Genomic DNA, 25721 nt, shown 5'->3' on the forward strand with positions numbered 1-25721 from the left:
AAGAAACATAGAAAAGGAGGTGAAGAAAGGTGATGGGTTGAAAGACAATATGAAGGCTAAAGTGCAGAACATCTAAAGGAAAACATTGTTACAGGTTCTATGTGAATTTCAGAAAGTTGAAACCAGACTGATAAAAATGGAAGAAGAGAGATTCAGTGTCTGATCACAGATGGAAAGGAAACAGATGGGCAAAGGACTATATTTTGAAAGGAGTTTTCAGACTCAATTATATAGTTATCTTAATGAACCTAATTTGACCTTAAGATTAGAAGGGAAAAATACTTGCCTTTCTTCTGTTGTAATTAGAGCTGTCGATTAATTGTAGTTAACTCAAAAAAATTAATCTCAATTAATCACAGTTTTAATTGCACTGTTAAACAATAGAATACCAATTGAAATGTATTAAATATTTTTGGATATTTTTCTACATTTTCAAATATATTAATTTCAATTAACACAGTATACAAAGTCGAGAGTGCTCACTTTATAGTGTTATTTTTTATTACAAATATTTGCACTGTAAAAATGATAAAAGAAATAGTATTTTTCAGTTCACCTCATACAAGTACTGTAGTGCAAGCTCTTTATGGTAAAAGTGCAACTTACAAATGTCGATGTTTTTGTTACATAACTGCACTCAAAAACAGTATGTAAAACTTCAGAGCCTACAAATCCAGTCAGTCCTACTTTTTGTTCAGCCAAATCACTAAGACAAACAAATTTGTTTACATTTACAAGAGATAATGCTGCCTGCTTCTTATTTACAATGTCACCTGAAAGTGAGAACAGGAGTTCTCATGACACTATTGTAGCCAGTATTGCAAAGTATTTACTTGCCAGATGTGCTAAACATTCGTATGTTCCTTCATGCTTCAGCCAGGCTTCCATGCTGATGATGCTCATTAAAAAAATAACGCGTTAATTAAATTTGTGACTGAACTCCTTGGGGGAGAATTGTATGTCTCCTGTTCTGTTTTACCTGCATTCTGCCATATATTTCATGTTATAGCAGTCTCGGATGATGACCCAGCACTTTTATTTTAAGAACACTTTCACAGCAGATTTGATAAAACGCAAAGAAGGTACCAATGTGAGATTTCTAAAGATAGCTACATCACTAGACACAAGGTTTAAAAATCTGAAGTGCCATCCAAACAGCTGAGAAGGACGAAGTGTAGAGCATGCTTTCAGAAGTCTTAAAAGAGCAACATTCTGATGCGGAAACTACAGAACCCGAACCACCAAAAAAGAAAATCAACTTTCTGCTGATGGCATCTGATTCAAATGATGAAAATGAACATGTGTCGGTCTGCGTTGCTTTGGATTGCTTTGGTTATCAAGCAGAACCCTTTATCAGCATGGATGCATGTCCTCTGGAATGATGGTTGAAGCATGAAGGGACATATGAATCTTTAGTGCATCTGGCGCATAAATATTTTGCAATGCCAGCTACAACAATGCCATGAGAATGCCTGTTCTCACTTTCAGGTGATATTGTAAACAAGAAGCAGGCTGCATTATCTCCTACAAATGTAAACTTGTTCGTCTGAGCGATTGGCTGAACAAGAAGTAGGACTGAGTGGACTTGTAGGCTCTAAAGTTTTACATTGTTTTGTTTTTGAATGCAGTTATTTTTTGTACATAATTGTACATTTGTAACTTCAACTTTCATGATAAAGAGATTGCACTACAGTACTTGTATGAGGTGAACTGAAAAATACTATCATTTGTTTTTTACAGTGCAAATATTTGTAATCAAAAATATAAAGTGAGCACTACACACTTTGTAGTCTGTGTTGTAATTGAAATCAATATATTTGAAAATATCCAAAACTATTTAAATAAATGGTATTCTATTATTGTTTAACAGTGCAATTAATCGCACGACTAAATAAAATTAACTGCGTGACAGCCCTAGTTGTAATATAAACAGCTGAGTAAAAAGTCTATTCAGGGTTGGAAAATTGTCCTCAGCAGATTTGTACAACTATACATTAAACCCTTAATCCTACAAACAAATGCATTGTTATAGATTTCTAATGCCTGCAGAGTGTATCAATATGACTCTGCAAGGACACATGGGCCCAAACTGGGGTATCTGTTTGAAGTACTGGGGACCAGTCATGAGAATCTCAAATAACAAACCATGTGGAATTTTTTAATTTATACTTTTAAATAATCACAGCAGGGTGTGCCCTAGTATGCTAGTATGTGCACTCTTTCAAAGGTAGGATAGCTTGTCAGGGTAGCCCAACATACTGTGGGGGCATGTCTTAATTCAGATCTTTTGTGCAGAAACTTGCTTAGAACATGCAAAGTGGTATGCAAGGCAGCATATATGCTAAATTATTTTTTGGCCCAGCAGCACCCCTTTCATATAAATCCAGATATTCTTTTTCATGTCTTTGTCTGTGGTCAGTAATATTAGCCATATATAGCTCTGTGCCCACTCTGATACACTGTATCAAGAGACCTTGTCCTCTGTACCATGCACAGGTTGCCTGTACTCACGTGACCTTATTTACATCCTTTCTGTTCCTTATAAAGTAAATATATTCTTTCAGACCCTTACTTACATGTTTTTGGATTAGGTGCTGCTGGAAGTGGTGCATGCGTGGGTAAGGAAGGTATTTTTTGGGCACCGGAACATTCAGTAAAAGCTGAGTATAATTGCTTTGTATGTAAAGGCTGCAAAATTCCTGTATCCAAAGAAACCTGTTAAAAATAAACATACTTGACAAGTATCTCATCCAGATTGGTTCCCCTTCATAAATATATTTCAAATAAATTTAGTGTGAGAGGAAATACAAGTTTTGGAATTTACAATAAATAAAATATTAACTGATTTCCATATTTGGGCTGGACAGTTTCTATCTTTATGAATACTTTAAACAGAGAGAGAATTCTGTTGAGGGGAAAAAAAAAATCTAGGCTCCAGTGCACTAAAAATATCCAAATATAGGAAGCTATGCATATGAAAGGCTACGACAGTTGTCTTAAGAAGGGCACTGTCAAGGGATTTTCACAATTTAAAAATGTGCTTTACTCACTGTCAATATATAATACCGCTTTGGAAACTAAAATTGAAATATTTTTCATACTAACATTTTTTCCATTCAATTGCTTGCATACACTACTTGCCTTTGTATCCTGGAATTCTTTTTGTTGTTTAAGCAATAAAATAAGATTGAAATGTGCGTATTTTTAAAGAAAATACAGAGCCAAATTCAAAGCTGATGCAAACCCAAGCCTGAATTTTTCTCCCATGAAAAAAATTGCAGTTACACAGCCTGTGAAAAATCATAATTGGAAAAAATAGTGAAACTAACAAGATTGAAGGCCCATAGTTTGATCTGTGTTTCTAGAAACACAGATACAGTTATAGTGGACAAGAATATTACTCTATCAGACAATGACCTATCCCTAATGTTTACAAAGAGGAAGGCAAACACCTCATACCAGCACTATTGCATCACTGTCATAATTTTGGCATAATAAACTGTTGCATATTTGAACTCAGATGGTTTTATGAACATGCTCCTACTCTACTGAACAAAATATTAGTAGGATCAGGCCCCTAATACATCTAATATGTTGCGTATCGATAAAACAGACATGAGCAGGCTTCTTTTTAATACACGCAAGGTTCATAAACAAATCCTATTAAGGAATTAACAGAACTTCATTAACATATAAATGCATGTCATTGCACTATGGTTTTGATTCAATTGCAGGGAAACTGAAATCGACAGATATATTACTCCCAAACTAATGACACAGTCATCAGAATTTGCTATTCTTTTTACATAAATTAATATACTATAATGGTGTTATTTTCACTTAGGGCAACAGGATATCCTAGCCAGCTTAGCACAGAGTTATAATATGTTAATATTCATATAAAATGTTAATATTGTAAGCTAACTGATGTGTAGTAGGCTAAAATAGCTTTGAGATGCTTACTTTAAATGAAAGCATCCAAAACAGGCTGATCAAACTTTGTTTTTTAGATCATTTTGTAGGGCTAATTTGGTGCTTTACACAACAAGCTTTGTATTTGAGTCTGTGATGATTTATCTCCCTGCTCAAGCAGTTCTCTTTGAGACAAGGGCTCAAAGTTTTTTTTTAAAAGTTTTATGAACACCCGTGATGTCAACAGGCCCAAAGTTTTCCTACAATAAAAATACCTAGCCAAATACAGATTAGGCAAAGTTGCCCACCTTATGCAGTAGAACCTCAGTTACGAACACCAGAGTTACAAACTGACTGCTCAACCACACACCTCATTTGGAACTGGAAGTAAGCAATCAGGCAGCAGAAACAACAAAAAACTCAAATATTGTACAGTACTGTGTTAAACATAAACTACAAAAATAAGAAAGGGAAAGTTTAAAAAAAGAGGATAAGTTAAGAAAACTTTCTGTGCTTGTTTCATTTAAATTAAGACAGTTAAAAGCACCATTTTTCTTCTACATAGTAAAGTTTCAAAGCTGTATTAAGTCAATGTTCAGTTGTAAACTTTTGAAAGAACAACCATAACACTTTGTTCAGAGTTACAAACATTGCAGACTTACGAATAACTTCTATTCCCAAGGTGTTCGTAACCCTGAGGTTCTATGGTAGTAGGCCTGAATCTGGTTCACCTTTTTGTAATTTTTTTTTTTTTTAAAGATATGGAAGGGGAAAAAAAAAAAGCAGCTTCCCAAACTGAGGGATTCAGCACAAAGTATATGAAATTCCAAACTTACCACCAGGGTGATATACCAACAATAAATGTGAGGACCTGTGTGTCTTTGCAATAGCAAGAGTTTGAGTAAGGCAACAACGGCACATGTGTGAAAACAGAGCATCAGTCTTCTACTCTGCTTACTTGCCTCATTCTTGCAATCAGGGAGAGTATGAAAATATGCAGGAATCCAGTGAACAAGATGCTTGCGTATTTCAATATCCTGCCTATTCATAAGAAGGAAGCAGACAGGCAGAGCAGAGGGACAGCACAATGTGCAAACCAAAACACAGCTGGTAATCTAATTTTAGGCATAGCAGCCTTACCAAAATATCTTTAAAGAACAGCAGTGATTTCTAGAATATTGCATTTGACACTTAAGAGAAATTTGAAATACATGGTCACACATTCATCGAATGAATTTGGAGATATTTTTGATACCTAATCTTCCCCTTTAGAAATAGATACACCTTTTCAGACATACCATGTACAGATTTTTTGCTTGAATTGTACTCACAGAATCTTGTTTTGATTCAGGACTATATGGAAATGGAGGCTGCTCTGCTTCATAATCTAAAAGAAGACAAAACCCAGCACCACACCAAATGTCAAAAGGACTTTATAACTATTTTTCTGAAAACACACAAATATTAGTTATTAAAAGCTACTTTCATTTGCAAAAATGATAAACCATGTATGATAAGCAAATACTTAACTCAAAATCTAATTTATTAAAATGAGACAGAACTTCTGAGTCACTTGTCCTGGAGAATCAAGGCCAATATTTTCAGATATACAGGAAGTCTTTCTTGAAAATGGGCTTTTTGTGCTAAGTAAGCAATTTAGCATAGTAGTTTAAGACTATAAAATGTTTGTTAAATAAAATGAGGATGCTTGCATGAAATTAAAAATCCTTTTCACTTATATGCAATAGTGCTTTTCAAATGAGGCTCTTTATACAGGGGGTCCCTGCTATACGTCTCCCCCTTATCAGTCGTTTCGCATAACTGTCGCTCATCAATAGGGGAACGTGTTCCAATTCACATCGGTCCCAATCTGCATATCCGTCGCTTCACCTTTTGCGTGGCTTTTCTTTGGGTGCTTTCCCCAGCGTTCAAGAGGTGCTGGGAGGGATGGGGTACACTCAGAGGAGGGGGTGGAACTGGGTGGGAACAGGCAGGGAGGGAGTGGGGGGGGCAGGAAGAGGCAGGGAAGGCCATTATTTCTTATGGGGAAAAATTGACTGGTATCCATTGTTTCAGTATCTGTTGCCCTTTTCAAGAACACAATCCCTACATATACCGGGGACCCCCTGTAAACTATTAAACTCCTGTGAGGTAGCTAACTATTATCATCTACAATTTATAAAGGAAAAAATGGAAGTGCAGAGTGGTTATGTGATCTTTGCAAACTATTCAGTGAATCAGTAAAAAACAGAACCCAGGAGTCCTGAATCCTGGCCATATGTGCTGACCATTGAACAACAGTTCCACCTACCCCAAGTGCAAAATGTTCCTAATACATATCAAAGGCAGAAACCCACTCAGGTTTTCTGCTCTCACTATATGTACAGATCTCCTAGTGATATCAATGACAGATTTGCAAAGGTATGGGCTGGATCCATCTCCCACTGAAATAAATTGGAATACTTCAATTAACTTCATTGGTCTTGGATCTGCCACATGGAGAACAAGAGAGTGTAGTTAAGATCCACCAAGAAGAAATTTTGCTCTTAATGAAATTAAATTTAAAAATAGAGAATAAAGGACAACAGTAAGGGATTTAAATGGTTCTCTAACTGGAAAGTTCTGACAAATTTCAGGATTTCTACACATGAACCATTCAAATCTTTCCACAAGTTTATTTTATCCATACAGTAGGAATATATGGATCTGCGAAGCAAAACTGAAATCTTACAGAATATTATCTTAATAAAATATTTGGCAATATATCTTCAGTTTACATTACAATTGTAAATACATGACTCAGGGTGGTATTTTGACATTAAAACTAAGTAGTTAGTCAACATCACCAGAAACCCAAAATGGAATTACAGACTTCAACCCTGATCCAGCATTCTTTAGGAACTAGGTGTCCCTGCAGAGCCCCACTAACTTTGAAGGTGATTATGGGAAGAAGCTAAAGTCTTCCCTCACACTACACAATTCAGGATGAGGGCCTTAGATGCAAAACATACCTGCTACTACCCAACCTACCATTTTTATAGTCATGTGCCTTAACTGGCATTACGGCCTCCATCCATGGTATGCACCTACTGATTCAGTCAAGTTAGGGTAGGTAACATTTTATTCTAGGATTAAAAATGGCCATTTAATATAAAGCACTTATCACACTGCAGGGCACTATAAATACTAAATAAATAAACAAATAGATAGATAACTTTAGTTACTGTACAATAAAATGACTGGTGGTGTGGGCTCCTCAACTTCCTGAATATTCCTAGTAGCAACAGCTGCCAGTGCAGATGCTGGGGAATGGCCAAGACAAAGGCTTCTATTTGTGAAAATGAAAACAAGGCTTATTAATTTTGTATTGATTAAACTTGCAATATCATTGCCTCTCTGCTTTTATGAGGCAATAAACTGATTCCCTTGAGATAAACCAGAAGGCTGGATTCAATTGGGAAGCAGATTACTCTCACACAAAAGGCAATGATATTATCACTTCATTAAGGGTGTAATAAATTGGATACCTTCACCAGCACATGACACAAGGCTATATTTCTAACTGGAGTACCTGATGACAATTTAAATCACAAGAGCGACAGACAAATTTTATTAAATATATTTGAACCTTTTGTCCTGCATTTGTGAACAATGTACTTTCTTTTAGACTTCTGAATCAGTTGCAGTGTTTTGTCTGCAGAGCTGGGTCAGTCTAATGTTTATATTTCAAAGGAACATCCCAATGTCCAGTTCTTTGCAACCCTGCTGAACCAGATTCTCCCCAGGAGAGGGATTTGAATGCAAAAAACCAGGAGTGAGACAGGGAAAGCCTCACTGAAATTGACAGACAAGACCGTCCAGCCCCAGAGGGAGAGAAACTGACTTACAGTGAACCCGCATCCCTAGGTCACTGATGGAGGCTCGGAGCAGCTCTGAAGGGGAGCATCCCCCAACCCCTATCTCAGTGAGGGAGGCCTGGAGGGCTCTGAAAGGGGGAACCCCCCCCCAAGTCCTACCCCAGTGCCGGAGTCCTTGGGGGAGCCTCCACTTATCCCCTGCCCCAGAGAGGGGGACTTGGGGGAGCCCCGCCCGAGCGGTGACGGGGGGCGGGGGTGTCTCTCTCACCAGCACAGATTTGCTCCCAGAGCGTCTTCGGTCCCTGAGCTACAGCCATGGAGGAGCGCGGTTACCAAGCAACCCCCAAGCAGCTGGCGGAGATTACCCAGAGGAGCCCGCGCCAGGCCCTGCCTTCCGCTTCCGGGTCAGCGCTGCCCGGGCTCGACGGACACGCTGGGCGGGGGGAGGAGGGGGAGGGGAGGAGTTGCACGTGGGGCCCACAGGTAAGAGGCCTCCCGGTGCTGGCGGTGGAGCGAGCGCGGGGCCGGAAGCTGGTGCGGACTCTGGGTTGGAGGCGGGGTAGAAGCGTGGGCGCGCGAGGGGCGCGGGAGGCGGTTGGCTGGTGGGGGCAGGGGACCGAATTTGCCGCTAATGCCAATAAACGTATTGTTACCATCCTCTGAAAGCCATGGAAATCCGTCACGCGTGTCAGTAAAACCAGGGACGGATCCTGTGGAGCATGAAGGCCAAAATCGGGCCGGCTTCACGGAACAAAGCCACACCACAGCCTTCCAAGAACCGATCCCTCGCTGAAGCCGTGTCAGCCCTAGGATGAACTAGGGCCCACGACTGCTCCCCCCAGTCGTCGCGCCGGCAGAGGCCGTAGCATGGAAGGTGGTGTAGCCCCTGTGCTGTCTACCTATGAAACCTATTGTTACATTAGTTTACCCACTCTTCTCTCTCTCGGCTGTGAAGCCCCCTCTGGGTGGGTCTCAGTTGCAGCAGCAGACAGGGAGAGCCGGCGGAAAACTGACAGGGCACAGGGCCTCTATGCAAATGGCTTCTGCACCTTGGGATCTTGAGGGACTTTCTGGTTTGGGGGAGGACAACATTCCTGCTGGCTTTGTTGAGGGGCCACATGAACTGTATGCCTCTGAGGGGATAATGTGTAGGAAAACTAGCAAATGCGGGTTTCCTGTCCCCTGCTTGTGAGAGATCCTCCCCAAGGTGGGTATAGCCCAAAGTTTTATTTTTTTTATCCCACTCTGATAAATGGAGAACACGGTCAGAGCTGTCGGTTCTGCATTTCTGCCTAGATTTAGAGTATGACCTATTGTTACAGCTCAGAGCTGAGCTAACAAAGTCTTTAAAAAGTCGCCTTGGCTGCATATTTTGGGGCCTGTTCAGGCAGGATAGCTGCCTGCAAGGAGAAAGGGAAAAAAACCTACTAGGAACTCATTTTTTGCTGCAGTCTGTGGGAGGCATCTGGACATACTAAATTCCACCACCCAAGTTGCCTCCTTAATACCTTGACTGGTGGCAGAATTCAGATCCACAAACATCTGTGCCATGGAAGCTCCAGTATAATATCTTTGAAAGAGGGACAGTTGGTGGGGTAATAAGATTCAACCATCTCACTTCATTCCTTTCTGAAAGGTTATTGTTCAGAACTGAAGCTGAAACAGAGTAATCTTCCAAGCCTTGTTTACACTGGAACAGCAAACACTACATTAAGCAGAGGGTGGGATAAATTAAATGTGATTATGGTCAACTAGCTCTTCCCCTGGCTATTCTGGTTCTGTCAGAGTCCTGTATGATAGACAGCAAGTGGTGGGGAGGTCGCAAAGAAAGTGGTATTCCCACCCTGCTCCAATCAGAGTGTACAGATACTGTATGTAGTCCAAATTTACCGATAAAACTCACCTCAGGAAGTGGGCAACTCAAATATAAAAGCCTAATCTTTTCCTCCAAGCGTGACTGTTGCAAGGACTCAGCCTTCTGTCCCTTCTTATGTTTGAAGATAACTGAATCTATCTGTTAGTGATTGCCTGCACCTTCATGTTGGTTGTGAGCACCTGCAAACAGGATGAATCTGAAGGTTCTTGTTTGCCTATGTAGGGCACAGAGTCTGCCCTCCTATTACAGAAAGCTGTCTATCATGGTAGGATCAGTATAGCTCAGAAAAGAATCCCTACTGACAATGCTCAGGAAAATCATGCTATCCCGAGCAGGCTTTCAGTGTGTTTGTAGCTAGCATGGATCTGATCTGAGTGGACAGAGCCTCCATCAAGGGAAATAGCTGATGGATTTAACCTTGTAAGAAATGTTTATAGTCTGATCTTCAGAGCTGTTCCTTGGACATTTAAATTAGGCTAAGGGAGCTGTGGGTTCTGAGCATGTCAGAAAATCAGACCAGTATTTTTTTCCCCCTCTCCATAGTTCAAGTAGAATTAACACTTTAAAAGAGTGGGAAGCGCTAAGCAGAAAGCTGTGCACTAACCTGTAGTATGTTTTTCAGAATGATAATAAATGAAGAGGGAGAGAGTGTTTATGAGGAAACGACACAGAAAAAGAAAAAAGTGAAGAGCACTGGGAGCCAAACTGTCATCAAAATTGAAGAAGACCTCCAATCTGACACACAAGCAAAAACTAAGGTGAAGAAAAAGAAATGCTTAACAGAAGAGGATTCAGATCAATTAAATCTTAGTAAAAAGAATAAAGTTGGCTCCAAATTAAATAAAAGAGCATGTTCTGACAGCCCTGTGACAATAGAAAGCAATTCAGAGTCTGAGCCGGTAAAAGAAATAAAGAAGAAATCTAAAGTTTTCAAAAAGAAGTCAAAGAAAGGCCAAGGTCTTTCCTTGTTACCGTTGGAGAATAATCAGGACAGTGATCAATACCTTCCAAAGAAATACACAATTCATTCTCAGGAAAATACAGTCATTGGTAAAAATCACAGAGAGAATATCTCCCAGTACTCGGAAGGTCACAGTGAAGTAACCAAGAAGAAGAAGAAAAAGAAAGAGAGAGACATTTCTTCCTTAACAGTGATAGAAATTCTAGACAGTGATCATGAAATTTCTAATAAAAACCTTAAAAAAATAAATAAAACCACTTTACGGGAAAAAGCACTCGCTGGTAAAAAACACAGAAAGGATATTGTCCAGAACTCTGCTGGAGAGAGTGATATAATGAAGAAGAAGAAAAAGAAAGACAAACGTGACTCCTTAACACTGGCAGGTGATCAGGACAACAATCCCGGTGTTTCTGAGAAGCTTTCAACACGAGACTTCAGAAAAAATCAAGAAACCAATTCCCAGGAAAACACATTAATAAGAAAAAAACAAAAAGAAAACATTGTCCAGAACTCAGAAAGTGACAGAGAAGTAACCAAGAGGAAGAAAAAAAGCAAAGATTTTTCTTCCTTAACATGTGAGGATAATCAGGACCAAAGTCATGGAGTTTCTAATAAACACCTTCCAAGAAAAGAAAAAGCCAAGTCCCAGGAAAAAGCACACGGTAGAAAACACAGAGAGTATTCTGAAGATGACAGTGAAGTAACCAAGAAGAAAAAGAAAAAGATTCAGAAGGAAGAGGAGAAAGTAACTGAGCCTGTAAACCTTATGGATGAAGATGGGGAAATATCTGAAGGTGAAAAGATGACGCCAATTAAAAGTAATAGAAAGAACAAGAAAAAGAAATCCAAACCAACGGAAGACCTTGCAGTAGATAATATAGATGAGGGACTTCGAGAAAATAATAATGTGCACTGTGACAATAAGGGTAAGAAAAGAAATAAACAGGGATCGCAGAACTGTGCTGAAGAGCCAAGATTGAAAAAGAAGAAGGTCACTATAAAAACAGAAAATGAGGCAATGGTAAGCTCTAAATGTAATCGTCTTTCCATCTTGCCACTGAGGCGCTCAAAGCTTTTTATGTACACATGAAGAGTCCAGTCTTGCAAGCTGTTCCACATGGATGGACTGTGCAGGGCCACATTTATATAATTGGGGCTGCAGTCAGGTGCAGGGTCAAAGTGAGGAACAGCCAGCAGGATCAGAGTTTAATGATCTAAGTCTGACACCAGTCCTGAGAGGCAGAGAAGTATTTTATTTTTTAATGCCTATTGCTATAGCCACTTAGTGTGCTCTAATTACAAAAATGTAAAATGCACAAATTACTTATGTAACTACCCGGAGGAGTTGACACAAAACCAAAGTCTGTGTCTATGCTCTGAACTTTCTCAGACCCATCCCACTGTTGATAGTAGCAGCACTAGTATAGAGTGGAGTACCAGTGTTTTTATCACTATGCCATCGAGACCTGTGTCTCCAAGACATGATGGTAAAATGCTAGTGTCCACCAACACCTTGTCTGTTCTAGGCCTTTTTTCCCCCTAAAAGTTCTCTTATTGTTGACATTGCTGGAGGAGCTACCTATACTAGTGGTAGCAATTGTGGGAGAAGTTTAAAGGGAAAAAATGCCTTATGTGGACAAGGCCTTTCAGAAAATCCCAAATGTGTACAAGACCTCAAATATTGATCTGCAAACCCTGGTAGACCAAATGTTAGGATGAAACCTAAACCAAAACTCACTTGTTAATGAAACACAATAAACCCTAAATCAAAACAATCCACCAAAGGGTAAATAAAACAAACAGGCATTTAGGTGATGGGTAATCTAAAGCTCCAGAAGTCTGTGACTCAAGTTAATTGGAGCAGAACTCCAGCTGATTGACTATTTATTACAGAAATCCCATTAGGAATTCTTAAATTGTGGTGTCAATTGAATAGCCAAATGAACTTGCTGTTGGGTGGAACGTACATGGAGAAATGGTCTTTTGACATAAGATAATGAGGGCTGGGATGAATAGAAACACTTACCTGGTATACTTCTACAAACAATCCTCAAACTGAGCATTTTCAAATTAACGTTTTTTCTCTGAAGTTTTTCAAAATGTTCAACTCTATTTAAGAGTAGTGATAGCAAGTTACTATTTCTATGATCATTTTATCACTTTCTTTCCTGACCCCATATAAGCATAGGGGCCGAGAACCCATAACTGCCATTGAAGTCCATAGGAGCTGTATGTGCTCAGCACCTTTAAAACTCAGACCCTAGATGACAATATTACTGTATGATATTCTGCACTTCCACAGAGCCTCTTATCTAAGGCTCTGCAAGAGCTTTACATACATTATGTCTCAACAACCCTTAGAAGTAATTACTACTCCAACTGCTTTACACCAGGGAAAGCTTAGGCACAGATAAGATAGGACATACCCAAAGCCACACTGTGAGTCAGCAGAGCAGGGAATATAACTCACTGCCTCCTTAGTTTGTGCTCTAACCACTAATTCTCATTCCACTACTTAAATCTGTAAAATTAACATCCTTCCTGGCTCAGGCTTCACTCTGCTGCTGTGGTAGTTAGCATTCAGCGTGCTCCAGCAGTCGTGTGGAGAGTATTGGAGTTACTCCCTCATATTTTTTTTAAACATTGTCCGTATGTTAGATTCATGATTGACTTTGGGGTTACTTTGGATACCGTCTCCATTTAACTCACTTCTGAGACAAAACACACAGTCAATCTGGTGTACTCTGTTTTGGTGTATCACCATACACAGTTATTTGTGTTCTGTGGAATCCTGCAGAGCTTTCCAACGTCCAACACTTTCAATCATCTGTAAGTTGCAGCGTACAAGTGGAGTCTTCAGCTTACACAGCAGCATGGAAATGGGCTTTGTTTAGTCACAAAGGTACGTGTGTGAGTGCATGTACATTTATCATTGTGAGTAGGCCAGTTGGGGCTGTAGCCTTCTTTATTAGATTTTTCCTTTTGACCTTTCGAAGGCCAAGATGGTTTTATTGCTGTGATAAATTTTCTAATTAAATTGGCATTGTCCTGATGAGACGATTAGACGTTATTTGGATTTATGCAGCTGCTCACATGTGTGCACAGGCAAGATAAGCTTTACAGTGACAAATGCAGTAGTATGATGGTACTGGACAATGAAGATGGAAAGCACAGCAAAGTGCCTTCCAAGCAACTGATTACTATTCTTACTATTTATGTTCAGTCCTCTGTAAATTAATAAAGAAATTACCCCAAATTTTTCCAAAAGTTTAGATGTTGGGGTAATTCTGGTCTGAAGAAATTTAATTATTGTTACACTGCTGTAATAGATGGTGGTGGTGCTGGTCCCCGGTTTAACTGCATTACAGTTCTGGACCAGTTTCTAATCTCTAATGCATGTCACACACCACTGCATCTCTCAGAATATCCACTGCTTTGCTTGTGCATGCAAGCCCGTAGCAAGTTTTTTGAAGACTATACAAAGCAGTATGTTGTAGCTGAGATTCACATTTGTCTCCCTGATTGTAGTTACTTATAACAAATTTGGATTGGTTGGCAACAAGTCTTTACTAATGTTAGCTTTTATACATAGCGTCTGTGAGCAATATGAACCACCACTTTGGATATGTAGAGGACATTCCAGCTCCCTCATTGTGGTCCAGAAATAGAAGCTGAAACTCAGAGCCTGTAAAATCTATATTTCTTGTAGGGAGTTGAGCTGTCCCTAGTATTCCCTTCTTTTGAGGGGCTGACTGTACTGACCTTTAAAACACTGGTATATTCCATGCTGCCGGCCAAATGAATGCATAAAGGGGCATGTGTGTAAGAGAGCACATGCCTGCAGTTACCAGGAGGCTCCAATCCTGTTCTGCTTGAATGAGTTTTGCTCTTGGTGTCAGTGAGAGTAGCATAGGGCTCTGAGGTACCAACAGTTTTCCTGTACACTTTCAACAGGAAATAACTATGGTAACAATAGTTACCATGAATGCCAAAGTGCTGGCCTTTTTATTGTATGCAGGGTAGTTGTAGCCTCCTTGGTTCCAAGATAAGCTTCTCTCTCACCAACAGAAGAAATTGGTCCAGTAAAAGATATTATCTCACCCACCTGGCCTTTTTAACGGCAGGCACTGTGCGTTATACATGGATAAACCTCACATATGCACATTCTCACGAAATCTCACAAAAACTGCCCTCTTTTCATTTTGCAGCAGAGTCTGCAGTGCCTTATGTGAATGAGACTTCATTACACTGATGGAGTCCAGTCACAATAGCCTTGAGCAAAATAAACCAAGACTATCCTGTGCTGAAGAACTATATTTGCTTCTTTTAAATGATGTGTACTTGTGACCTAATTCTATGAAGTGCTAACCGCTCTCAGCTTCCATCATGTCCAGGAGAAACTTCAGATTGGTGCACCCTAAACAAAGCCCTGATCCTGCTAATTCTCAATGGTCAGTAACCCACACTGGGTCACCCAGTCATTGTGAATTAGCAAGGGTAGATACACACAATTCTCCTTTTCTTGCCTGCCACCTACCCTTCAGACTAAAATCACTGCAGCTCTGTTTGCTGAACTTGGTTTGTTGCTGTCATCACTGTTTTCCCTTTTGTTTTAAAGAAATCTGAAGAGACAGGACTAGGCCACGTAGAAGTATACTGGATACTTCATTTTTGTTCAGAGAATGAGCTCTCCTTACTGTGGAAAGCATTACTGTGGAAAGCATTTCTTTCTCCTGTTGGGGTTAGACGTATTTGTGTGTATGTGAATTCAGTGCATAAAAAAGTAGATATGGAAAATGAGTTAAATTATCCATGGGTTGGTTGGAAAAAAAACCCCTCAACAGAAATAGCAATCTCTGTGGACATAAGTCTCTTACAAATCTTCTCCTTGTCCTAGCATTACTTCATTATTTCATGCTTGAATTATTGTTCTAGTTTTCTCAATGAATCTTTCCTCTGGCCACCTTCTCTCAGCTAGTCAAACCACTGTGGCTCAGTTAATTTTCTACTATCCTAGCCTCTCCATTACTTATCCAACACATTGGCTGCCCTTTAATCTCATCTTTGTAACTGAGTTTTCAAAGTTGTCCTTACAGTGGGGCCTGCTTACCCTAGTGAGCGGGTTTGTGTGTGTTTTCAATGTAAATTATGTTTGTGTCACAGATTTGATGCTGGTAACCCACCCCTTTTATTTGCAGATTCAAAATAGGGTAACTCTGATTTTTTACCAAACTGTTTAATCTGAAATGCCTCTGTCTCCGTCTTCTGTGCAACAGATTATTTATTGTATGTTCCCCATCTCTTTACAAGTCCCTCTTTTACAAGGGTCGCAGGTGTCCCTGATACTCTCTGAAAAAGCGGAGTTCTGTTGTGCAAAGCTTTAGCAGATGTATCTCCCCACTGATGGAAGTCTCTCCTCAAGGAGATGCACAGGCCCAATTGTCACTTTCAGTTTAGAATTTGACTGTTTCCATTTACCTGATTTTGCAACACTGCACTGTGTCTATTAGACAATGTTCTCAAAGTTGTCACTGCCACTATGTAAATTGCAGTTACAATGAGTAGATATTCATACTTATATTCAGGTTTATATCTTTGTTTTGCAGGAATGTAAGGATGATGTAACAGTGGTAGAGGAAAGGAAAGGAAACTGCGATGAAATAAATATAGACAAGGTATAGACTCATTTCTGTATACTGTGTAGCTCTGTGTTAAGTCAAATCCTAGTAGTAGGTATGTCTGGATCTAGCCAGCCATGTGAGTGTGCACATGCTGTGTGCAGATAAGAAATCACATTGATTGTTATTGTGTACATACATGCTAAAGAGTGTACTACTTACCAGATGGAATATGTTGCATCTTCTGTGGGCCCAGCACTAAAGCAGGGTAAAATCTGGGACCTGTTGCTGCAGTGGCTGCCAAAGGGTTTGAAGTAGCTGATCAGATTTAATGCTCACTTGTCCAAGCCTCATCTGTGCTGGCAGTTTGTATATGTGTTACCTGCAGTGGACTTTGTGTCAAGGAAATTCAGTAATCGCTGTCAAGCCATTAAAAGTGCTGTTAAACAACGATAGACCACCGTTTATTTAAATAGTTTTGGATGTTTTCTACATTTTCAAATATATTGATTTCAATGACAACACAAAATACAAAGTATAAGGTGCTCACTTTATATTATTTATGGTTACAAATACTTGCACTGTAAAACCAAAAGAAATAGTATTTTTCAATTCACATCACAAGTACTGTAGTGCAAGCTCTTTAGTGTGAAAGTTGAACTTAAAAATGTAGAATTATGTACAAAAAAAAACTTTGTGCGTGTGTGAATGCAGTGTAAAACTTTAGAGCCTACAAGTCCACTCAATCCTACTTCAGCCAATCGCTCAGACAAGATTGGATACAAATTGTAGGAGATAATAGTGCCTGCTTCTTGTTTACAATGTCACCTAAAAGTGAGAACAGGTGTTCACATGGCACTGTTGTAGCTGGTGTCACAAGGTATATTTACGTGCCAAATGTGCTAAAGATTCATGTCCCTTCATGCTTTAACCATCATTCCAGAGGACATACATCCATGCTGATGACGGGTTCTGCTTGATAACAATCCAAAACAGTGTGGACCGACACATGTTCATTTTCATCATCTGAGTCAGATGCCACCAGCAGAAAGTTGATTTTCTTTTTTGGTGGTTCGGGTTCTGTAGTTTCCACATCGGAGTGTTGCTCTTTTAAGACTTTTGAAAGCATGCTCCACACCTTGTCCCTCTCAGATTTTGACATCGCTTCAGATTCTTAAACCTTGGGTCGAGTACTGTAGCTATTTTTAGAAATCTCACAATGGTACCTTCTTTGTGTTTTGTCAAATCTGTTGTGAACGTGTTCTTAAACGAACATGTGCTAGATTATCATCTGAGACTGCTATAACATGAAATATATGGCAGAATGCGGGTAAAACAGAACAGGAGACATACAATTCTCCCCCAAAGAGTTCTGTCACAAATTTAATTAACACATTCATTTAATGAGCATTATCAGCATGGAAGCATGTCCTCTGGAATGGTGGCCAAAGCATGAAGGGGCATATGAATGTTTAGCTTATCCAGCACATAAATACCTTGCAGTGCCGGAAACAAAAGTGCCATGCAAATGCCTGTTCTCATTTTCAGGTGACATTGTAAATAAGAAGCAGGCAGCAGTATCTCCCGTAAATGTAAACAAACTTGTTAGTCTTAGCAATTGGCTGAACAAGAAGTAGGACTGAGTGGATTTGTAAGTGCTAAAGTTTTACTTTGTTTTGTTTTTGAGTGCAGTTATGTAACAAAAATCTACATTTGTAAGTTACACTTTTATGATAAGGAGATTGTACTACAGTACTTGTATGAGGTGAATCGAAAAATACTGTTTTGTATAATTTTTACAGTGCAAATGTGTAATAATAATAATGTAAACTGCACACTGTAAACTTTGTATTTTCTGTTGTAATAGAAATCTATATATTTGAAAATGTAGAAAAACATCCAAAATATTTAATAAATTTCAATTGGTATTCTATTGTTTAGCAGTGTGATTAAGTCAAAAAAATTAATCATGATTAATCACGTGAGTTAACTGCGATTAATCAACAGCTCTAATTAATATGTTTGATAAGTACCAGAGTTAATGTTTTGCAGTTATTTGTAAGAAATGCTAATATTGGAAATTAATAATGGCTTTATCTTCTGAAATCAAGTGTGCAAAAGGCTAGAATGCTAACCTGCCTTGTAACTTAATTAAACCAGTCACTTTTTCTTGTCATCTCATTCTTACGTCATGAATTCAGTTAACCAAAATTTCACCACAAACCAGTATCTTGTGTGATTTATTTTTTTTCCTTTTAGGTTAGACGGCAAGCTCTGCAAGAAGAGATTGATAGAGAATCTGGCAAAACGAAGGTTTTCAGAAACAAAGTGGAATCTGTACGTATGAATCTAGAGCTTGGTCTGATGGGATAATGTGTCCACAGCAACGCTCTTGAAAATGCACTACATCCTTCTCTGTATGCTAGTCATGTACACCACTTGGCACACAGTCCTCTCTTCTGATTGCAGATTTGAGGTCATACTACGGACCAAATTAGTCCAATCCCAAGAGACGCTGGGAGCGGACTAGCCAACTCCAATAGCAGTGGGATTGTACAGACCTCTAATTCCCATCACTAGTCCTGAAAAGTAGCATTTTCCCTGCTCCCTCTGGGAAAATTAGCCAAGATGAATTTGCTGCAAAATCATTTTCTATTTATTGTGGAATACAAATAACACTAACCCATGCATATATTTGTCATTGGGACTAGAGTTAGCACATAGTTTGCTGGGAGAATTGGAGAGCAGGGAACTAGTCCCAAATTACTGAGCAGCATCAAACCCAGCCAGCTTGTTTTAAAGTCTCCATGATGACTTGGTAGACACTTTGGTTATTCACAAGTCGGTGGCTTGCTGTGCATGTCGAGGGGCAGACGCACTTTTTCTGGGAAGAAAGTTCACTTGGGGCAAGGGAACGGAGAAACTGACAAATCCATTTGAAAAGCTTGCTGTCTCCTATAAACAAATAATGTAACCTGGTACTTCAGCTCAGGTGTGTGAGTGGGAAGGCCGAAAGAGGATGAAGAAAATATAGTGCATATGCCCCCTTCCCGTCAGTCAGGTTTTCACCTTCCGCAGCTCACACCTACATCTCTGTAGGGCTTGTCTTGGTTCTTTGTCTTTGCCTCTTCTGCTCCCTGACAGGTTTAGAGTGGAACATCTGACAGCTGCTGTAATTGCTGGCCTTTAGCAGGGGTAGTGGGATTCAGAAAGGGGAGGGGGCCTTATTGGTATTCCAGCTTATCTTCGCTGTCTGTGAACTGCACCAGAAGACTACGACAATTCTAGTAAAGTATGAACGTATATGAATCAAATGGCCAAAATCTATAAAATGTGTAACTTTTTGCATAGGGGAAGGGATTGGGAAGAGAACTCAGATAGTTTCAAGGCATACGTTGAAATAAAAGCAATCTAAATGTCTCTGAAGTCATTCAGAAAATGACATGTTGGCAGGGAATCCCAGTCCTTTGAGGCTGAACTATCAGTGGTTATTAGCACATGGCAGAACAGGAGCTATGAAGACTAATTAGCGAGCTTCACAAAGAGTAAGCTGGAAATGCTGCAGTAAAAGCAATGTGTAGTAATTGCCAGCAGTTAACTTAAAAAATTATAGGGTTTGAAAAGGTGTAATTATTTCTGCATCTGTGCTGATATGTATCCTCCACCTCCCAGAAAGAATGTTTGTGTCACAGACACGGACTTATTACAGCAGCTGTCTGACAAAATTATGAAAATTCTACAAAAGCTGAAATATCAATGAGGTGGTTTGTATCCTGTTCAAAGTGAAACGCCTCAGTCATGTGGAAAGTCTGCTTTTAAAAGCAGACAGCGTAGTCTACGCTGAATGAAAAGACTCTATGCCCACTGGCTATGTATCATGTACAAAACCCCTTCCTAGCTTGCTGCCACTATTGCAGTCGTTGCAGCGTGTATGGTGTGCTGTGTATCATCTTGGCTGTTTGGTGAAGATGGTGGTTTCAGAAGAGCGGGCTACATACAACTTAACTATATTATAAAGGAGACGACCCTGGCTGATGTGGAGCTCCATTGTTTGACACCCGTGAATCTCCTACCAGGGCAGCACAACTCCTTCCCTCCTGCTTTTGTTAGCAGCTGAAGCATGGAAGGCTAGAGCTAAAGAATGGTGAACTACATCAGTTGCCAATGGTCCCATGGGTTGTGTGTGTGTTTTTAATGTGCCTATAGAGGATAGTTAACTAGTGGGGGAAGAAATTAGTGCTTAGAACCGATGGGCCAGATTTGGTTGTGTCTTCATAGTTAACTTTTATTAGAAAAAGTTGCTGAGGTTGTGAAAATGAAAACATAGAGGACAGATCTGAAACCTTTTCTAGAAAAGCCACACAGCCAACTCATTAGAATAAGTAAAGTGTGGCTAGAGGCGGCTTTTTGTGTCTTTGGGAATTGATCAGCGAAGTGTCCAGCTGGCAGAGAAGTTGGATGCCTAAAGATAAAGAGGAAAGAGACACCGGAGACAAAACAGGAATGAACATGGTGCCATGACCGCATATTCTGCTATAGCGATGTCCTGGATGCAGTCTATTGTCACTGTGATCTTAAAATGGATCATGATGCACCTTTTATTCCATTTGCAACCCATCTGACACAGCAACCCTCTCTTGATTGGTTACCATGGCTTTGAAAACAGTCATTGAACATTCTTTGGCTTATCTCTGGAGGTTCACTGGAGCATCAGTCCATAATCTGACAGACTACACACTGTCGCATTACATAATTGGGAAGTAAATGCTGTAATTGTACATGCGTGGCCTATCCTCTGTTTAGATTTACTGCATTGAGGCAAAGCAAGGGTGCAATATTCTGAAAGGAATATGGGGTAAACTGTGCTGCATTAGTTCTAGATAGGAGCTGAAGCACTTACTTTAATACTGGACAAAGCCTAAGTAATTTAGGCTGTAGTTTTTATTCCAGCCTTCAGAAGTTCTGAAAATAGTGGGCAGTGATTGTAATTGTGCAAAACATGGTAGAGATCATTTTAGTAATCTGAGACAGACAATCTCAAACAGTAGGAAGTACTCGGGAGTCAGTCCTGGGCACCTATTAGTGCCCAGCTGTTCTAACATGTAGTTGCACCTTCTGTTTCCTTCTCCTTTAGCTGATCATGGGCCAGATCATACAGAGTGCAGTGTGGGGTGGAGGCTGGTCAGCACCTTACAGATTGGGGGCCTACATTTGGACTCAGTATTGCTGAATGCTAAAGTAGCAGCAAAGCCCCTCTGTACTACTTCATTAGTGGAAGCAGTTATGATTGGCTTTGCCAGCAAGATGAAACCACGCAAGCCTGCCTCGAGGTTAGATGGAGAAGGGTTCAAAACTCACTGTCGCAAATACTGAACAGTTTTTAAAAGAAATATAGTAGGTAGATCTGTTCACGGGTGTCTTTCCATGCAATTCCTGTCTCCTCTTTAGGCAGCGTACATGCCTTGTTCAAAGATACTTAAAATGTCTCCCCTTTGGTTGCTTCAAGACTTGTAGATTTTAGTGGCTGCAAAAGCCAGGGGGACTGGGTTTCATGGTGGTGTTTCTGATGGTGGGTAGTGAACACGGCTTGGTGCGCTTGGATCCTGAGGGTTACCCCATTCAAACCTCCACCTCACTCTGCTCCAGAGAAGTTCCCCCCTCAGATGGCAATGAAACTTCTGAGCATCATATGATTATACAATTAATGCAGCCAGTTCCTTACCATGTGCTTCCCTGAAGTAGAGCATAGAGCAGGCAGAGAGGTGGGATGCAGAAGTAGGAAGAGAACAATTTCTCCTTCCCTTGCCTTCGCTCACTCCTAAGGTGTGCTAGGGTTTTGGGTGTCTTTGTCACAATCTTTATGGCCCACTGGTGGTTGCAGCCCTAAAGCTGGTGTCATTTAATGTTGTGATCCTAGGAGTTTATGGATAATAGATATAGTTCAGGTAAAACTTCCTAATCATCTTGTTTTATTCAGCAGGATATGAAGTTTGGCCAGTGGAGCACGGCTACTTTTGAAAGTTCAGACCAAAAAACAAAATTCCTTAAACTGATGGGCGGTTTTAAAAAGAGTTCTGCATCAACCCAAGATCCACCAGGAACCACAGAAAAACCAAACATGGCTCTGAACAAAAAAGGTGAGGATACCTTAAAGCAGACCCTGCAAATGGAGTTTGATAAAGCAATAAACTTAAAGCAACATAGAGGAATTGGCCTTGGATTCCAGCCTATTGCCAACAAAAGAGTGTACATAGATAAATATGTTTCTAAATCTATTAAATTTGAGGACTAAACTTTGTTGCAGCAATGTGAGAGGGATGAAAAAACCATTCTGACTTGCTTTCTACATTTTTTTCTTGGGATGAAACCAAGTTCAACACCCAGTTTGCCACTTAAGAGCACCAAGTGATGATGTGACTAGAAATCTCAGTGCACATGGAACTAAGTTCTAACCTCAGCTGAATGACAAATCCCAGTGTATCTTGAAGGTCTGCCAGTATGTTCTTTACTAACAGGGAGAAACTCTCTTTCAGCAAAGGTTTGAGACTTGCAACTGTAGCCTGTGGCCATTTAAATCTTGTAAATATTTATTTCAACTCTTAGAATGCAGAATGTATAAAACCCTTTTAAATACATTTTAGTGACTCAAGGGCAACATACTGGTTCCTTTGCTGTTTTGCAGTCAATCATGTAAAATCCTCACGTACGTTTTTCTGCTAGTGTGGTGCCAAATTATGGCCTTTTGCACTGAAAGACACTATAGGGAAGGCTAGAATTTGATCAACAGGCTTTTTGTTTGCAAATCTCATGGTTTCTTTAATGGTCTCAGTAGCTTTTCCCTTTTCAAAAATGCCACAAGCTCTCACAAGCAACATTTTATTTCAACATCAAAAACCCAGTTAGTGACTGTATCTATAAGGTAGCTGTGCTGATGAATCTTGGTTATAATTTCTATGCACCAGTTAAGCATGTCTAGACATGGATAGTAACTTTCAGTGAGTCACTGAGCTACACTTGATTTCTACTTCTCCCTTGCTAACTAACATTGTTCACTATTTGTGTTAATCTGTTTTGGTAGCTTTGCTTTAAGGGCCAAATCCTGGTCCCAGTAAACTGGCAGAATTCCCATTGGCTAGTGGGACCAGGTGTGGCCAAGACTATTTCTCAGAACTGCACAACCCCCATGAAGGTCAATCATAGACCTGCATGAATGAAATCCCTGTTTCTTAACCTTTGGATTAACTCCTACACGTAATGTTACAGAGTCACATTTTCACTGGCTGTGTACAAAAGAGCATGAATTGTAAAAATGCAATTGTATATTTATTCAATCTATGCATATTTGGAACTCCAGAGAGCCCAAGTCAGTAGGGGTGGCATTGTCTCCTTGAAAGTATGAAAAGCTGTGTGTATTAACTGGTTTAATCCTTTCAGTTAGTGTCGTGCCACTGGTAACTGGGAGATGGGGGCGGGGAGGAGATGGTCTTCACAAGTGTTAGCATAGCTGTGAAGTGACTGTAAAAATGGCAGCGTGGTTGCCTCCTGGGTCTAGCATTTCCACAGCAATATGGCTCAGTTTACAAGGTAAAAGGCAAATTATTTTACCCACTTACCACCTGATTTGTTTTGCGGATGCTCAGTTTCCATTGCTCTCCAACAGGCAGGATGACGTCCACCCATTTGCTAGGCCTCCCTCCTCTGCTTCTCCAGCCATTGCTCTGAAACAAGTGTTGGCCTGTACCCCCTTGAGAGGGCAAGTCTCTTGGCAAAGTCTGGTCTGTGTGTACAAAAAACCCCAGGAGTCATCCAATGGCTTTTTAGGTAACTCCTATAAAGGGAGATTAAAGCCACCTGATGAGTAGGAAGCCCCCACTAATCCACTCCAGTACCTCAGACAAAGAAAAGGGGGCATGGTGACCTCCCTTCCCTCATTGAAATGTTGAATCCTTTCGTCTGCAGGGTCTGAGGCTGCCTCAGGTCAAACTCCTCCCCTTGCTGCGTGAGTTACAGCCCTTGACTACCTCAGGCAGAGCCTTTACTCTCCCCCCTCCAGCCAAGTGGCTGGCTCATCTGTCACAGCCCTGCCATTGGCTTTCGTTCCTGCCTCCCTCTTCCCAGGCAGCAGAGGTTTCTCACTAAACAGAAAAGTCAAGGTCTGTAGAATGCTACTGCTAGGGCCACATTTTAACTTTAACCTTCTCTGGCCAAGACATGAAGAGTGCCAGCTGTGCTGCTGGAGACACCTTCCTTTGTTTTGCTCTGGGTAAGGCAAGAGTCAAACTGGAGATGCAGAGGAAGGAGTGGGAAAACCTTGGCTGGTGATTTGAGCAGCGTAGGAGGGAAACCACCATCTGCTCTGTGAGCCACAGCAAGGTTAGCCTGGGATCTGAAAGTCAAGCTGGCTTGACGCAGGCAGCACACCTCTACACCAAAGATGCTGCAGGCTCTATTACTCAAACCCGTGTCATCAACCGAGGCCTTACTCTCAGACGTGTAACCAAGAGTATCAACTGAGGGGTTTCTCAGGGTGCTTTGCCATTGGAACATAATGCTGTGATGAGTCCAGTGCACTCTCCCCTACCTGGGCTGGTTCTGCAGAGCAGCACTACTGAGCACAGAGACCATTTTCAGTTACTTTCAAGATAGATTCACACGATGCACTTTCCTTTCTCGTTTACTCAGCCTTGTTTCAGCACGTGGGGTGTGTAGAATTAATCTCCTCCATGCTTTTCAGACTTGTATATTAAAAAAGAGGGCAGGATCTGAACACTGATAGCCTTGTTTTGTGAGGAGCCCTACCTCGGCCTCTGTGCTCGCTACATGTAACATGCACATTTCTCAATCTTTCCTTTGCATTTAGCAGCTGTAATGTTTTAAAAGATTTGTATATATTTATAATGAAAGCATTTTATTCTTTGTATCTAAACTTCATTGTAATGTAGCTTTGAAAGTAAAACAATGGTTTTTAATGAGACTGGGTGTGTTCATTTATTTCCTAATTAGATCTTTGTACTTAGCAAAGGCATCTGGTCTGTCACTGTACAGCTACATGGGCGTGGAAGAACACACGAGTAAAAAAAAAAAAAAAAAAATGGAACAGTATGGTGAAAATCTTATATGGCCAGTGAGGAAACATATGGGTTCATATAGTTTGATGTACTAATGCCATTGTTTTACCAGGCTTGTGTATTTGACATAATTCCTTACAGGCAAATTACAACCTGGTAACAGCAGTAGTGCACCCAGGGTTAGGATAACTGTATGACAAGCTGAGACACCAGCCTAACCTCAGAAATGTTATGCAGTGTTCCTACAACTTTTTCTTTTCCCCTGCACACAGCCTGCACACAGCCTGCACAGGGTCCTACTTCAATTCACTTAGCTACAACCTGATCACTAGTTATATTTCTTGGGTTTTTGCTCATTAACATCTAAGAGAAAATCAGGGCAAGGAGCAAGGAAAGAATAATAATTTTTGGTATACTGCATTGCTAGCC

General features: G+C 40.3%; 2 protein-coding genes across 6 annotated transcripts in view; one reads left to right on the forward strand and one right to left on the reverse strand.

The window, feature by feature from the left end:
* The window catches only part of IQCK (IQ motif containing K), a 210225-nt gene extending 202054 nt beyond the window's left edge, over nucleotides 1–8171 (reverse strand). For 2 of the 5 annotated variants that reach the window (XR_012161133.1, XM_073362277.1), the window contains exons 1-3: nucleotides 8038–8165; nucleotides 5244–5299; nucleotides 2577–2715 (exon numbers count right to left, since the gene is read on the reverse strand). Coding sequence is in view for 4 of the 5 variants with exons in the window: in XM_073362277.1 (XP_073218378.1) it covers nucleotides 2577–2715; nucleotides 5244–5299; nucleotides 8038–8086 (244 nt within the window). In the remaining variant the exon portion in view is untranslated. Of the gene's footprint in view, nucleotides 1–2576; nucleotides 2716–5243; nucleotides 5300–7799; nucleotides 7906–8037 lie in introns of those variants that run through there. The other 3 variants (XM_073362280.1, XM_073362278.1, XM_073362281.1) reach the window with 3 other exon arrangements.
* KNOP1 (lysine rich nucleolar protein 1) lies at nucleotides 8085–25281 on the forward strand. Its single transcript, XM_073362270.1, is given in 6 exon segments — nucleotides 8085–8216; nucleotides 8218–8252; nucleotides 10268–11627; nucleotides 16213–16281; nucleotides 18484–18561; nucleotides 22202–25281. Coding segments are annotated over 6 exon segments (1989 nt in total). The 3' UTR covers nucleotides 22517–25281.
* The last annotated feature ends 440 nt before the right edge of the window (nucleotides 25282–25721 follow it).

This window comes from Lepidochelys kempii, chromosome 10 (assembly GCF_965140265.1).
Source record: "Lepidochelys kempii isolate rLepKem1 chromosome 10, rLepKem1.hap2, whole genome shotgun sequence".
In the NCBI taxonomy this organism is placed as follows: Eukaryota; Metazoa; Chordata; order Testudines; family Cheloniidae; genus Lepidochelys; species Lepidochelys kempii.